We start from the raw sequence: 17,724 nt of genomic DNA, 5'->3' as shown, positions 1-17,724 counted from the left end.
AAAACAATATCCGTTTTCTATTATTGTTCTTGGACTCGTTTTTTAAGGTTGATGTGTCGGTTGGGCTTCCCTATTATATATTCCTTTCCCACTCTTATTGTGTAATAAATGTACAGTACTGTTTAAGTTAATTACTGTTACATATAATTTATTTTAAAAACACCAAAATTTATTTAAATTACCACACAAGTCAGAGGCAAAAGAAACATTAAGAATAAAGCAAAATTAATTTAATAATGAAAGAAGGAAGCTAGATCACATTCACGGAGAGGGAGAGTTCTTGGCCTTCTGCTTAGGCCAGGGTTCTCAACCGGGGAATTTCCCCCTCAGGTTTTCAAGGGTGGGGAAAACTGATGCTAATATGGAAAAAAAATAAAAAGGATTTTCGGTATTTATATGCATACACTATTTGGAATGCCTTTTGAGGCAGACAATCTTGGAAGGGGAATGACGTTCTGACATAACCGGTATGGTGAAAAGTGCATGGGTGAAACAAGGTTGAGAACCACTGGCTTAGAGCGGTCTGATTGATCCAATGCTCCTCTGAAAATATCACGAGTCATAATTAGATAGGTTTTTGTCTAATGATGTTCAGGAACTACTGCATCATGCCATACATTGGTAGGACTGGCAGTGATAATGAAACAACAAGTTTAATACCAGCTAAACAGCTCATGATAGTACTGGTTGTATCACCTAGTACAGTGATAATTCAGCTGACCAAGTCTTATAATTAGTGGTTTCATGGTAAACATCTGTGAAGGTTTTATGGTCAAGAGATAAGGAATTAATTTATACAAAGTACTATAGATATAATATTTTAATAACAGGCAGTGTTGCTTCTTGCTATCTTTTTCTGGGGGTTGGCCTTAACATTTTCATTGAGATAATAATGAAGTACATCCATTGTGCTTGGTTAAAACAACTTTATTTATAGAATACTGTATTGTTAATAAGAACATCAAAATATAAAGCAAAGACAATTTCAAAACAGCAAAGCAATTAAGTATGATACATACATGACAAAAATATAAGTTTTTGAAGAAAAAAATTCACTCCATAAACATTACGATGATTATAGTTCTTGTGCATATTTATAGAATTTATTTACAGGCCTCCACAACTTGCACACATGTAAAACAAAAGCAATACAATATGTTGATATTTGATCCTTCACTAGCAACTACAACAGGAATGTATAAAACTTAAGGCCTTTACTGAATGATATATCAGTCACACAATGCCCATGATAATCATTATGGTCTGAAAGACAGGTGCAATAATACCTAACAGTGTTATTATTTTAAAGTTACAAACAAATAGTCATTAAATGTGTACATTTATGCATAACCTTCAAAACACATTTCAATAAATTTATGACATCAAAAAACAGATAAGCCACTTTGCCAGTAATAAAAAACAGGGAAATTGTAGAACCTATTGTACACAAAGTCTAACAACAGATATGCCAGTGGCTTGCTACTGTTTGTCCACAGCTGACTGTGCTCTTCCCCTAAAACTGCAAACCAAGTTAACAAAACTTGCCACCAAGGAACAAACCACATAATTTGGCAGGAATCAAGGGTAATTGATATTAACAATGCATACTAATAGTTTTAAATTCATTAATTATTATCAAACCTCACAACCACTCTTTCAGTAAAGATGCCACAGGTCATATTTGTTTGCTGGACAAATGCTTTCACGTAGCACGGCTTCTATTCCCAATCCTTCATCAGTAAAATCCCCAGTGTAGTATATTAATGCATCTCCCTAAAATAATTGAAGTATCATAAATATCAAGACACCTTTTGTTTACCCTATCATTCACCTCAGTCTTAAATTAAAATACGTTGTAGCAAGAGAATATCATGAGTTATGGCACACGCTGCGTCACCTCATTCCCAATCCTCACACTTGGAATGAAAGTTATCCTGTTCGCAAACTAAACTTACGATGAAAGCTTGTTTATTTGTGCTGTAAACAATGTAAATATTGAGCCGTTCTTTACCACAAACCAAACTTTTGGAATCAACACACTGTTGAGGTGGTATACATGAAGGTATTGGACCATAGTTTTGGTTTTTAGCAAAGGAGTTGTTGAAATAAGCATAGAGTATAAATTGTAATTTGTGGTAATCCAAGTAAACTGCATTGCCATTTCATCTTGTCGGCATATCTAGATTAATGTAGTGACAAAAAACAGCAAAATGTTCAAAGTTTGACCTTGTAAACGGTTTGTTACCAGGAATATGCAGATCCAAACAAACTAGCAAAAGTACATTTATGGTGGTGCATATTTACATATGTTTATGTGTGTGCAATCAGCTCATTTAAACTTTGTGTTTGTGGATATAAAAAACACACACAAAAATAATCCTTAAATTTTTGCAGCACAAGTTTCAGTTAAGCAATGTATAAAATTCTAATATAATTTTTTTTTGTGCGTGTTAACTAGCATGCTAAAATAAATTGTTGTGCTGTTGTCCAGGAAGCAGCCAAAGAATATTTGAAACATAATATACTGTACTTATGCTGAGAATCAATTAAAAATGAAAAAAAAATGGAACTAGCTTTATATGACAGGATTTTAGGTATGAAACCATGTTTGTACTCAGCACTCCATATTTCTTCATTCATAATTAAAAAACTGGATTTCATAACAAAACTTTTTTCTAATAACCTCCCTCACCTACCTCCCTATAAAGGCTTATCTTTAGCTGTGGGTCCCTCCTGGTTGAGCCACCACACACACTATGGGAGACACTCTGTAACCACTGATGAGTGCAGCAAATTTCACTGAGAAAAAATATTCATCCAAATGATGCATCCAAAAAAGCAATCACAGCAGTGAAATTATCAACGGAAGGATGTGACCACATCCTTCCCTCTGTGGTGACTCGTGTGGTGGTGGGATCCAGATGTACAAGATGCAAGATGAACAACAATCACAATGAAGTGAGATTACTGACAGAAGGATGTTCCCATACTCTTCCGCTTGTGGTGGTACGTTAAGCGCTGGTTGAGTCGGTGGTCACGACGGTGGTAGTATTCGTTGAAGTCAAGTCGTGTACTCAGTAAGTGTAGATTCTGATCATCATGCTGCGTTAACATTAGTAGGAAAGATTGAACCATGTCCTGTAGGTGAGAGAAAATAACAATAACATTCAGTGGGCTTGCTACTCCTTTTTCCTGGTGAAAACATGAATATTAGATCCACTTCCTGCTACCAATAGTCCTTTATACTTCTATACTATTTTATAAATTCTAAATAAGTTTGTGAAAGTAATACATTAAATATTACAATAGGAAGTGGGTGAAGCTCTTGATGGGGAGTTCAATCACTTTCCTTTGTTCTTCAATCTTCTCGTCTCTATCAGCTTGAATATAAGATGGCTGGACAACTGCTGATCTCAATTCTTAGTATTTAACAGCTAAGGGTTAACCCTTGCCTTGGTAGATATTTGTCTTGTGTGGTTATATTCAAAATTTCAATATGAAGTTTAAAAACAAGATGGTGAAAACAAATGATAAATTATTACCATATTTCCCACCCAATAAGGCGCATGCATTGCCTTTATAGATGCACCCCTATCTTAGCAGGGAATATCTAAGAAAAAATAATAATTTTTTTCTCAAGCAGACAGCATCTTCAATGTCAGTACTACAATAGCTTAGCCTAACCTTCCATCTTAAATTACCTTAGATTCCCCCAATAGATTTTTCCAAAAACAATTATCATTGAATTGGAAGTTTTTATACAATTTGGACGAGGTTTCATGAAGTTGTAAAAATACAGAGAACAGATGTAAGTTTTGTTATGTTTATCAACAGCACATAGCCAGATATAAACTTGTATGTCAATTTCACAGAATAAATTTTATTACATGTATTAGTATTTTTAGTAAAGTATTATAAAAAAATAAGTGTAATCTTTTTGGGGATATTACCATTATTATTCTTAACATATGAAAGAATAATTTATCATTGTCTATTGTATAAAAAATGTGTAAAGTCGCTGCTGCTGTTGTTTTTTATTAGAGTTTGAAATTGAACAGTGTTATTATTAATGTATTATGCAGCCACTATTATTTCTTTAATTCATCTAAAAAAATAAATAAATAGGAAAAGTACTATTCCTCTATCCAATCTGTTTTATTCTTGAGGTAAAAAATACCTGTTCTATATATATTTCTTGTTAGGTGCCTGGTTACTGTCCTTAAATATTACAATCTTGATTTTAGTCCAATATTGGCGTCCTCATCTCCCTCGGGTTAACCTTCGGCATGTAAGACGCAGGGCGAGTTGTGTAGACATTTTTTAACTAGTGAACCTTAGAAGGCCAAAAACACAGTTATCTTTTATAACCTGTAATACAATCATGTCAATTCTTTTAATTTTCTGGGGTTATTAAAAAAAGAATTACTATACAAGGATGACGTACCTGATATGTTTGGGTGTTGATTCTTAGATCAGATTTTAATTTTGGAACAACCTTAGATATAAAGTCTTTTCTTCTCTTCTTTTCAGTTTCTTGTTGTTCTGCTGAGGTCCCAAAGTCACCAGCCTCTGTTCTTGCCTGAAAATATATCCAGTAAGTATCTTCAGCTTTTTATATCATATTACAGTTTGGTCACTGTTCTCATCTATACTGTACTGTGAAATAAAAGTCTTATCTCTACACTTCCCCCTATGAATAGATCATGTAAATACAGTACATGGAACAACAGTTGAGGTCCAATGTATCCATGAGTCAAGGCAAGTATCTTCTGGTTGTTGAGTTTATCGTATCATAAGTTTGAAGAGAAAAATCAGATAAGTTCATACAGCAAATTCAAGGTTTATTTTGACTGTGGCTCTGTAGTTCATTATGATCAATTGTGAGCATATCATATACAGTGTTTTATTCATTTTTGTATCCTTTAACAGTTTAATGAAAGAAAAATAACATTGAAGTTCATCACCTGCATACAGTACTCCAAGTAACAAAGACCAAAAGATATCAGAAAATTTATGGTAATTGAGTAGTTTTTAAAATACAGCTCTTCACTCCTATTATAAAAAACTAAATCTTTTTACAGTAAGATCTCTTGTTAAGTGTCAATTATAAAAGGTCTGTTCTTAAGTACAGATCAAAACATTTTCAATACTACGGGGGAATTACCTGGTAATATCAACCACAAGAATTATGTAGTCTACAATTTTATACATTATGTTTATTAGTCATAGTTGTCAGGTGGTGTGGGCAGCTACCAGTATGCCTCACACATAACCTCAACAGTTGACCTTTCCTTTAGTGATGCTAAAAGTGTTTTAGTGTGTTGCCTCAACACCCAGTATGTAGTAAATAGTGTAATGAATAACTCAAAAAATAACTGAAACACAAACAAAAATTAAAGAGCTTATAAATAATTAACTTACCAATGCTCCCTTACCAGACCCAACATGCACCTCCACCTTACACTCACCTTAATTACAGCGATAGCATCTCGTCGTGCATTAACTTCTGTTGATACAGCAGATGACAATCTCTCCTGCAGACCTCTGAGATTCTGGATCAAGTTGTAGAATGTTCTTAGATGAGTTCTAACTTGCTGTGGATGTCATAAAAATATTAATATTTAAAGTACTCTAAAAATTACATGACTACATGATGTCAACATATATTTGGAATACATTACTTTAAGCAGAAGATGGTTTAGAACAAAATATACTGTACAGCATTAGTCACTAAAAAAAAATAAAAATAAAATAAAACTGTAAAATTAAATTACTCTACCTATCATACACTGTAGCTTGGTACAAAGAAAACCCTTTTAATCTATTTAATTTTCATCATTGATACGATATTTCAGTAATGCAAAATACTTGTACCTTAGAATCAGCATCAAGGAGAGCCCCAGCAACAATTCTGTTTAAGAAATGATTGTGTGCAATTATGACATCATCCAGGCTCTGTGCCGTTTTGAGCTTGGTCATAAGGCCATGCCATGAGCACTCTAGCACCTCAAACGTCATGTAATATTCCATCTGGTGGACCAGGTGAACCATCTCAGTTGTCAGTAACTGAACACCATGGAGAACAACACCCAGTTCTGTAAAAATATAAATAAATAAACAGATAAAAAAGGGTAATCTGGACAGAATCTTGTTTATACATAATGACACAATAACCTCAGACCTTCAGTGTTAGTGCCATGTGAGGTAAGCCTTAGATCTGCACAAAAGAGGTACTTTGGACCAGAAAATACTTACATGTTGAGGCACAATAACTAAGAGCTTTCTGTACCATTCAGTTTATATTTTATTGTTAATACCTTACATAACACATAACAACTGATCATATTAGACAGAGAAATCTGATCTACCCTTTGTCCATAGGACTGAAGAAATATTAACATACACACAATCACATATGTATATAATGGGAGACACAAAAATAGATATACAGTACGATAAGAAGAGTAAATTCACCTGAGTTATGGAAGTTACTTACCAGGCAAATCCCGACAGAGTTTAGATGTGGCAGCCTGTTCCTTCCAGATGTCTGAGAGTATCATCTCCATTCTCTTGTCCTTCCACAGTGCATTGAACAACATCAGATACTGCCGCATGCAATCAGCTGTGAACACCTGTAAACAGGCTACTCCTCAAGATATGCCATACATTCTATGTCTTCATATCACCTGAAGATTACCCCAAGCTTATTTCACCTTAATATTGGTCACCCTAATGCAACCTAACCCCCCCCCCCCGGTAGCATTAAATGCAGTTAATAGGACTCCCTGCATTTCCAGGCCAGAATGTCTGATAACTGATTTCAATTACTTGACAGGTGTGCACAACCCTGCACATGGGCACATGGATAGTATCATGACTACATCTCACAAGAGGCTCCAGGGTCTTGAGTAAGCAATGACTCTATATACAGGTGCACAGTATAATACAGTACTTGGTTCTATGCACTTACTGTTCCTATGGGTCCATCAACATGATAGTCAAGGCTAAAAACATCCCATCCAAGGTCACCGGGTGAGATTTCCAAAAGTCTCACATCAAGACGCTTAAGAATATCAGGTTCTTCATACTGTGCGTTGCTGGCAGCTACTGCAGTCTCCAAGAGGGATGACAGGTTGTGTGGGTACAAATTAGTGGCTGGCTTACCAAGCTCTGGACTGAAAGAAAATACAAATTTGTGTTCTCATCTAGTTTTGTCAGAAAATAACTTGGATTAATGTCTCTATGACAAGAAATAATGTAATAATTTTCAATGTCTTTAAAATAATCCTTCCACCTTTTGGCCATACTTCAACTGGGGTACGTGAAGTATAATGTACAGGTTGTACCTCTCTAGTCCGGCAACCTCGGGACCTGACCGGTGCCGGACCATGGAAATTGCCGGACCATGGAAATTCACCCTTTTCCTGGATAGATAGTGACTTGTGCTTATGCTTGGAAGCACTAGCACCACTTTCTCTGCATCATGGTCTCTATGAAGACATATTGAAGGGTTAAATGTCGTATAGTAGCTTCTCAAATTTCGCGAGTTTTTAATTCTTAACGTATTTTATTGGAACGCACAAAAAAATAAATAAATAAAAATGAATTTTGACGGGTTTGAACGGCCCGCCAACGTGCAGACGACGGGCATAATCGTGTAAACAGCGTCATTTCTCTTATGTACAAAAGATTCATTATTGTTTATTACTGAATGTCTTTTTTATTGAATTAATGTTTATGTGTGCAAAATGAGCAATACAATTCATTAATAATACGTAGAATATTAAAACACACGAGGAAATGACACAGCATTGTTTTCGTTGATTACAAAACCAGTGACTGACTGGTTCTACATATAAAACTGAAGAAAATAAGACCTTGGCTGTAGCTGTAGTAAAATTAATATGGTTGTTTTAAGTAATGTTATTTAATGTTAATAAATGGAAATAAATGGAACAATAGAAGTAGCTAACGATAATGGTAAAGAAAAAAGAGATCGCGTATGTAAGTGGGCATGCGAACACGTGAAAACATATCGTCATTACTTTACATAAGAATATGAAAGCAACACTTATTTACTGTTCATATATATTTTAATTTATGTTTCTGAATTTCTTTTTATTGAATTAATGTTTGTGTGTGCAAAATTAACAATACAATTTATTAATAATACGTGGAATATTAGAGGAGACGAGACGGCTGCCGGCATTGTTTATGTTAAAGCTTACAAAACCAGTGACTGATTGGTTCTACATATAAAACTGAAGAAAATAAGACCCTGATTTTAGCTGCAGTAAAATTAATGTAAAAAAATTAATATGGTTGTTTGAAGTACCTGTAATGTTATTTAATGTTAATAAATGGAACAATATAAGTAGCTAACCATTAATGGTAAAAAAAAAAGTGAGACTGCGCGTATGTAAGTGCGCACATGTGAAAACATATCGTCATTACTCTACATAAGAATATGAAAGCAACACTTATTTACTGCTCATATATATTGAAGGGTTAAATGTTGTACTCTGTATAGACAAGCAGAGAGAGAGAGAGAGAGAGAGCAGCCGAACTGCCGGATGTAAACAAACCTTAATTTCCCTGCGCTTTTTATTTTTATTAAGGGGATTAGCCCACCCGGGCATAGGTCACTGACCCACATTGGGGCCTGAGGGGCAAAAATTTAATACTCCTGTAATAATAATAATAATTCAGATAAGTAAAAAAAAAGAAAAAAAAAAAAGCTGCCTATCTACCTATTGGACAAACTAAAATCGTTCCGGACCACGGGAGTTTCCGGACCACAGAATGCCGGACTAGAGAGGTAAAACCTGTACTTGATTCTGTTATCATTAAGCTTTAGCAGACTAATAATAATAACAGTTTAATATCCAGTCATTATAAACAATCTTTCATAAATTTCAATTACATTATTATACAGTATTAGCAGCCATCAATGAGAGTGGTGAGCATACTTGAGTATTTCCATGAGGTAGTGAATGAAGTCACCCTGGCCAAGCAGCAGGTAACGTCGCAGAGCTCTAAGGTGATCCAGTAACTTGTGTCTGGTGAGAATCTCCTCCAGTACATGACGAGACGTTTCTCTAAATGTTAACCCTACGAGCTGGTCCAGCTGACTGTTCTCATCTTGTGTGAACAGTGACTCCACTGCCAAGGAAAAAAGATCATCTCTACATAATTAACATCTATTCCCTACATCTGGGATTTTATCTACCATAAACCATCTTGTTCCATCTTCTTCATGCAAACTGCAGCTATGATCATTCTTTCACCTTTATGTTTTAGCCTGCCTGCATAAAATATAGTTGTCATACATAATTGGTAACCTTTTATTATTTTGTCAATGATCAAGTTATACAGTACAGTAATTGCTTTTAGTATTAGACATGCTCTGTACTGTACTTTAAATAAATATCTCTATGAATACAAAATATTAATATTCACTCGCTCCGAAAAGTATCTTTACAAGTTTGTGTGAGAGAATATGTCACAACGGACAAAGGATTTTGACAACCCTACCGGAGGTCACTCTGAAATTTACTGGACTCCTCTGTAAAGAAGCTTTTTGAAACAAGTGTACATCAAAATTTAAGAATAGTGTATAGATATCACTCACTTCAGCAGTAAAAACTCTTAACAAATTAGTCCATACCACTATATAGTATCTCTCTTCTTACTGAAATTAGTTTTTTATTTTTAGATACTCTACCATTCCAAAAATACACAAAAATTTTCAACACACACACACACACACACATTGATCTCACTTTTGAAAGCCCTTCCCAGCTATGTGTCTCACTGTCTACTAGTTGTAACATATGTGTTCTACTATGGTGTTCCCTTCTTCAGCAAAGCCACAAGACTTCCACACTTCATTCACACCAGTATCAGCCATTCCTATCCCTACCCCTAAACTTACTGACCTGTGGTCTGTTGTAGTGAAGTCTTTATAGCATCCCGGCCCGCTATTGCTGCCCGAAAGTGACACACATTGCGAAGGAAATTGAGGGATTTGCCAGATGCTAACACTTTTTTCGCCTGAGATTTGTTTATGAATGTTGGTAGCATGCACCATCTGAGAAAAATAGCAAATAAACAGTGACTACAATGTAGTTATCAGCTATAAGGTCCTAATATGGTAGGAGTGAATATCTCTGTGAAGGATACAACACATCAACACTGGAACTAGCCTAACTTGACCCCAAGATCAAATCTATACAAGCCATCTCCTGTACAGCTGGGGAAGATGAAAGTTATAAACAGTCAGAAAAATCTCTACCAAAAAATAAATTTCTTCCTCCTTTTATTTTATAAGTACAATTCATAATCATAATCTTGAGAAAAAAATAAAAACTGAAATATTTCAAACAACGTTAAGTGTTTTCAAAATAAAAAAAAATTTTATCGGTGAAGAGTTTCAAAGTAATTCACATTAGGATGAGAATTTCCAGACAGACTGATAAGAAAGGCACACAGTATGGTAGAGTAAGCCATACCTTATAGAGTACTTGTCCTGCCACAGTTTATCATCTGGCACAGTGGGGTCTGATGCAATAAAGAATTCATGATGAGGGTCCTCCAGTGTACCATCTAGGAGCCACTGAGTGAGCATAACATAAATAGGTGTGCAGGCCAGGGTGAGAACGTGATGGACAACGGCCTTATGACCTGGGTTACCATGGTGCATGTGCTGTTGGTGGTCAAAGAAATATTTATCAGCTGTGTTAGATCAAAACAATAAAATATTCAATCAAGACTTCTGGCAAAGTTTTATACTAAAGCTGTAAGAAGCAGCACTACCCTCCCCCCCTTTTTTTCAGGACATACAGGGTAATTTCACTCATAGCTTTCTCAATAACCATGAACCAGGGCAGGTCATTTATATATTTCCTTATGTAATCTTTCTCATCAAGAAATTGCATAATAAATTTATCATACAGTTATTCAGAAGTTCTCACACATAACTCAGCTGGTGGTACACTGAACTACAGTACTTACTTAAGAAACACTGGTTCAATCCTGTGGCCATGTAGGGTTAGTAGCATTATTTGTTGTGGTGTGTGTGTGTGTGTGTGTGTGGGCTGAGCTGCTACTCACCATATAAAGACTCAGGGTTTAACTAACTCTTCTCACCTTGGGATTGCCATCCAACAACTTTGAGAAACAGCATAAGGGATGTTAACTTTTGATAGAATGCAGGATTATTTAACGAGGTAGCCAGGCAGAAATTATGAAAAATGGCCAATTATTTGCATTTGTTGTTTTAATCCTAGTCATTTCTTATGTTTTTTTGCACTACTGTCTTCTGGAATTTTTCCCAAATCTTTGAGGTTTCTCAACCCTCTGATTTACTCGACACAAAAGTGGGAGAGGAACCAAAATAAGATAAAATAATAATCTTAAGATTGCAATTCTACTATTTGCACATAATTGGAATACTACAAAAGAGTAGGAGTAGATTCTTTAAAATGTTATCATCTATTTGCATATCCTTTCTTTAACAATGTACAATCAAAGACAAAAGTCATGTCGCGGTTTTGTCTGAAGATTAAATATAACTCGTGAAGCATTATGAGCCCCCTACCACAAGGTAGAGTGCACCAAAAGTTTAGCCCTTCGGCATATGTTTTCACCAAATTTCACAACACGGCTTTTGTCTTTCATTGTACAAGCACAAAGCAACTGAATCATCTGTAAAACAGCTAAAGAAAAAATTCTTGGGGAAAAGATCTTAGTTTATTCATATGTTAATGCCTTTAAAAGTTAGTTGTGTGGCTATAAAAGTGTGCTCTATGCCTTCTTCCTTACCATGGTATCATCTTCTATCTTTTGGATTTGAGAGATAGACTCACCAAGGAAATTCAAGAGTATTCTTTTTATTTCTTTAACCTTTCACATCACTAAGTAGCTTCATGTAAATAAAACACAGGCACCAGTTTCTTTGCTCACAGGTTAATTTGGCTAATAGTTGTAACAAAGTTACAAAGAATCTAGGAAAATCTGACCTGATATATCTGAGACACACACGCCCCACCGTACACTTCCCGGGCAGCGTGTGTCAAGAGGGCAAGAGCCCGCAATCGTGCACGGGGCTCCAACGTCCACATCACTAAGCGGCGTAGAGTAAGACCCCCTGAAAGTTCTCCCATTGGTGTGTCTCCTCCTTCTTGAATCTGTCAATTAAAGAAAGACACAATACTGTAGTTAAGAAACCTTAGGAATGTGGTCCATGAAATATACCTGTATGTCATATTTAAAATGTATTATACAAATACATGTACACATATATAGTGAAAAAATACTCACCTGAGCCTCCAATAAGGCTATTAGTCTGCAGTACTCGCTGAGCTCCTCCCTCAAGGCCAACACCAGGGACTGGTTGACAAGTCCTGCTGCCGTCCTGTCAGTACTGCGCTCATTCCCCGCTATACTTCCACCCCACTCACAAAAATGTTGTACTTTGTTGTATAACCAACCTACATCCGATAGCTTGAGAATTACTTCCTTCTGGCTCTGTGATAAGCGAACCTATAATAGAAAGGAAGGCATAGTAATTTACATTTCCTCCTATCAAAATAATACTGAAATTGGAATAGACTATACAGCAATACCATAATTCCTCTTTGTGAACAGAATAGCTTGTATACAAAGTTTTTTAGTAGAGAACTGAAATGGTTTTTATTTTGTGCTTTAGTAATAAAATTAGGATAGGTGGAGAGACACAGGAACAAACAGACTCTTGTAACTCCTCTGCAAATTTCACAGAGCAGAGATTGTTTAACAAATTGAAATTATACTTGAGCTATCATTGGACTAGCTGACTGTCTAGAAAATGACTAAGGCTTGATAAGGTATGGTTAGGGTTCATCAATTAATGTATGAACTTTAGCTGTACAGAACTTTCACCTGCAATAACTACCAGTAATTGTCTTCAAATGAACATACAGCATCAAGATTACAGTTAAACTTCTATTTAATGAACTACGTGGAGAGGAAAGTCTATTATATCGAGGATCCTTTAGATGTGAAACCCCCAGGTAACAGATTAAGTATATGGCAAGAGTAGTCCAGTAATATGGAGGCATCACTGTACATCACTGTAAATTCTTTCAGTTGAGGGAAGATGAAAACAAAATTCATACTAACTTTTGGGTCTAATCTGTATCCATCTTTATTTGCATCCGCTCTGATAATTTTTCCTTCAATCCCTTGGAAGATGAAGAGCACCTCTCTAATCAACACCTTTTCAGTCACTTCCAATAAGTGCTGCAAATCAAGAAACACATCACTCAATACAATTCCAGAGCAAACAAGAACTTTAACCATGCGTACAATACCAAGATCATTAACAACACACCTCTCTCTCTCTCTCTTTCCCACAACTGGAACAGAGTTGGTCAGATCCAAAGGCTTTCCCATCATACATCAATGAGGATTATCTATTTTTCATCTAAATCATGATAACCGAACCAACCAAACTTCTTTACCACACTGTTCTACAATTTACTACTTTAAGTTACGTTTATTTATTGAGTTAAGAAGCATCTTACAGGTCATCCATTACTTCACAGCCTGTAAAGCCTTGACAAAATAATCCTGTACCCTGCATCAGCAATGCAGGTTAGGGTGTACTGAGAGTGACTAAACGTACATACAGGGTAAAGCGAGTCAAGATTGTCGTACCTTCTTTAGATGGAGTATTTTTATGAAAGTTTTGGGAAAGTTTTAACCTTTCAACTGTTGGTAAATGATGCTGAAGTTCTGCAAATGGTGAATCTGGATTTTTATTCGCTGCCGCTGGAAGAGATCAAACAACAAGCACATTTAAGGAACTTCAGCTATTATATATCTTCTCATTCTTCCACATTTCTATCTTGGTCAACTAATGGATTTTCTTGTTTTAATAAGTTTCCAGTGATCTAAACAAAAGTTATCCATCTACAAATGAAATATAAATTTTTGTGGGATAGAATAAACACAAAATATTAAATCTTTTATATAAATCTCACTTGTATGTTGGCATATACCCTGTAGATACCAGTATATCAGAGGCAAAGTATATTTGTACTGTAATCTAATTATGCTTGATTTACATCAATAACAAATCATCATATTTACTTTGTACCTTTATACATTTCAGCTAGACGAGACACCCTATTACTACCGGAGCTGTGGGGTGACACAGTCTCCCTTGATCCAGGGACGATACAACTTGGTGGAGCACCGCCAAACATTCTCTGAAGGGATGTTTTGGTGTAGTTTAGGCATGGGGAACATCTCCTCACCTCCATGCCCATTACAAAGACCATTCTCATGCTGTTGAAAATAAGTTATTATCTATTTCTTATTATGACATTATGGACACAACAGATTAATTAACTTTAATCACACACAAAACCACTGCTGTAGGAGAAATAATCACTTTTTAATTTAAATATATCTATATAGTATAGTAACTGTAATGTCATTATTTAATAATATTAATTATTCTGTACTTTATATCATCAGCTAATTAACTGATTGCAATACCACATCACGGTACTGTATGTGACTGCACATACTGTATGTGTGTGTACACATTTTTTGAGAACACAGGTTCATACTTCATTTTGTCCCCCATTATTTCTAACCCACATAACAGATGTGCTCTTGTAATGTGTTCCCTTTCTACAACAAGACCCTAAACTTTCCCCTACTGTTTCATACATCCCAGTTTCACACACAGTATACACACACATAACTATACTTGCACCTAACGGGAGAAAATATTATGTCCCTTTTCTATACAATGTTATTTTTAGGTACTTACTGGTGCTTGGATAGTTGATGACTGGGTACCAATGCGAATACCGCTGTGTGAGGCATTATCTTGACTCAATGCCAAGAAAAAAGAAAGAATACTGGTCTTGTTCACTTCAGCACAGCCTGTGTAAACCAGATACAAACATTTAGAACAAGTCAAAGTAAATTTAAAACAGAGGACTTAATACTTGCTTGCACTGTCGTCCTATCTCTCCCTTGTGCAATCAGGGATTTATATTCTAAGTACAGTATGTAATAAATACCAATAAAACAATCTAACAATCATCTGAAGTAAATGACAGCTTAAAAGATGAAAATACCTCAAATTAAAACAATATTCTAAAATATCTTTAGCTAAATATATATATATATATATATATATATATATATATATATATATATATATATATATATATATATATATATATATATATATATATATATATATATATATATATATATATATATATATATATATATATATATATATATATGAACTCCGTCTCACCGATTTTAGAAGTTTGTTCATCAAGCCAGAGAAGCGGGCGGCATCCTCTAATCGCTTCTCTCGTTACCCAGTCGTCGCTTTATCTTGTCTGCTACAACATTATGGTCTTTCACTGGAAGACCTGAGGGGCCCTCATTCAACAGACCCACAGCCAGTTGAAAATGTGTCACCAACCGCTCTGTCAGATGGATATACAGCAACCAAGTAAATTATGAACACGTGATAATGCATAAAAAAAAATTATCAAAAATTTACCCAACTATGATATGCGCAACTCTGTCCTATGCAAACATGTGATACAGTGGACCCTATGTATTAATCACAAGTAACTAAGAGGGTACAGGTAACACAGTTCAAAACAGTGTAGCATCTTATAGTACTGTACTGTATAAGGTCACATCAGTAATGGCTGAACTAATATCAGTAACTAACAGGTCATCACCCAGCCCTCAGTAAACTTAACCCCTGTATCTCACACCCAACACACGTGAAAATGGAGCTCTGTAAATCACCTCTAACATTCTCTCATAAATAGACAGTTGCTATTATCGGTTAGTTCATTATTGCCAACCATAAAGCGTGCTATATTTTGATGAAGAAATAGAAAAGCCAAATAGTGTTTGTGTGAACATTAACTACTATTAAACAAATACAAACTACAAGAGTTAGAAGGTACCAGTTAGAAGCGGCAACAACCAGTAAACAGGCGGCAGTGGTGAAGATTGAACGTATAAACCGGCTAGTACAGTCAACCGTGATCCAACCAAAATAATCTGCCGACACCACAAACAGCGGGCTAACACAACATATATCTTATCTTCCCTGACTTAACAGAAATTAACCGTACTAATTCAGATTACATTTGATTTGGTTAGGTTAGGTTAATTCAGCGTAAGATTTCAGATTCGGCCATCCCTGTATTTAGATATCCAAAACTACCTAACCTAATCTAGCCACAGAACCCAGGAACTATATCTAACCTAACCTAAATTCCTATGATTCCCAGGATGACCAAAACTAAATTAATACCTCAGTTCAGTTCATTTCTAGAATAATAAACTATATAATGCAACAATATCTGGCATTATTCTCCTGGGGTCCTTGATAGAGGTTAAAGCCCTGGATGGAGGGAGGAGCCTGACACACTACCCACTTAACCATGATGAGGAACCAATGGGACCCTACCACTGTACTGGACCACAATGGAGATTACCTTTCAATTGCTCTCTTGGGCTACCCTTAATTACACTGATATACTGTTGACTGGTGTTTGTATATCTGTACTGTCTGGGAATTTGTATGATGACTTGTACTGAATATTTAACCATCTGCCCACAGGTGTTGGTCAACCGTCGCCCACACACCCTGCCACCTATATCACTTTCTGCTTTATCTTAGTCCTCTGTTACACTCCAGGTCTGTGATAATGACGTCCACAAGGGTATAACTGTTACGGGGAATAATCCTTTATCTCCTGTTGTTGTTAGCCCTCATCCCCCACTGGCAGGACCAGACGGTAATTTAATGTGGTCCAGCTCACCGTCGTTAATCCCTGTGACGTGAGAACACAGCCTCTTGAGGAGCGTGTTTGATGCGTCCATCATTCCTGCTGTTGATGAAGAAATTACCCAAATAAACGACAAATCCTGACATCAAACTGCGTGTATCGACCACCTCCTTGATTCTCATGGCGCCATTTATTTTCGTTTTGTTTTCATGTGAGCGGGAGGCTGCCATTGGCTGGCTGCTGTACGTGCAGCCAATGGCAGCCCAGCTTGTTGGTCACCTTGTTTTGGTCAGAGAGCATCTGATGTTTATACACCAGGTGACATATTGTTGATTAATTCTCGGATATTTTTCATATTTTCAGCAACCTATTTTAACATAATAAATCAATAAATCTCTGTAAATATTTTCAAAAGGTATAATCAACTGTACTGATATTTACGGGTTCGCTGAAACCCAGAACATAATGAAATATTAACCAGCATTACTCAGTTATCACAATAATACCCATTTGCTGTGTGCTGCATGTATCTTTCATTATATTTGTTATTAAGTTGTCCTTATTCCTTTGTTGATGAGGAGGGGCATAAGTTTAAGCACTCATTGTGAGAAGAAGGTAAATCAGGCAAATAAATTATTGGGTCTTATAAGAAGGTCGTTCAGATATCTAGACGGTCCGTCCCTCGTGACGATCTTCAGGAGTGAGGTGCTTCCCCATCTGGAGTACTGTCACCCCATCTGGTCCCAGATATGCTGGGGACTGTCAGTTGGTTGAAAATGTTCAAGGAGGGCCACCAGACTGGTGCCTGCACTTCGGCACCTCAGCTACCCTGAGAGATTGGAGCGCCTGAACTTGCCTAGCTTATACTACAGACGGGCAAGTGGGGGACCTA

The 17,724-nt window shown here is 36.0% G+C and overlaps 1 protein-coding gene across 1 annotated transcript; it reads right to left on the bottom strand.

The window, feature by feature from the left end:
• Positions 1–805: 805 nt before the first annotated feature.
• Positions 806–17,079, bottom strand: LOC121857920 (gamma-tubulin complex component 3 homolog). Its single transcript, XM_042354167.1, is given in 19 exon segments — positions 806–3,138; positions 4,445–4,579; positions 5,469–5,594; positions 5,875–6,095; positions 6,497–6,632; positions 6,971–7,175; positions 8,970–9,162; positions 9,939–10,090; positions 10,512–10,705; positions 12,021–12,188; positions 12,322–12,543; positions 13,162–13,281; positions 13,699–13,726; positions 14,177–14,331; positions 14,825–14,940; positions 15,098–15,119; positions 15,326–15,388; positions 15,391–15,503; positions 16,866–17,079. Coding segments are annotated over 19 exon segments (2,607 nt in total). The 5' UTR covers positions 16,930–17,079; the 3' UTR covers positions 806–2,964.
• Positions 17,080–17,724: the final 645 nt, after the last annotated feature.

Source organism: Homarus americanus, unplaced genomic scaffold, assembly GCF_018991925.1.
Source record: "Homarus americanus isolate GMGI-L3 unplaced genomic scaffold, GMGI_Hamer_2.0 scaffold20242, whole genome shotgun sequence".
Classification (NCBI taxonomy): domain Eukaryota; kingdom Metazoa; phylum Arthropoda; class Malacostraca; order Decapoda; family Nephropidae; genus Homarus; species Homarus americanus.
This window is presented reverse-complemented; position numbering and strand designations above follow the sequence as displayed.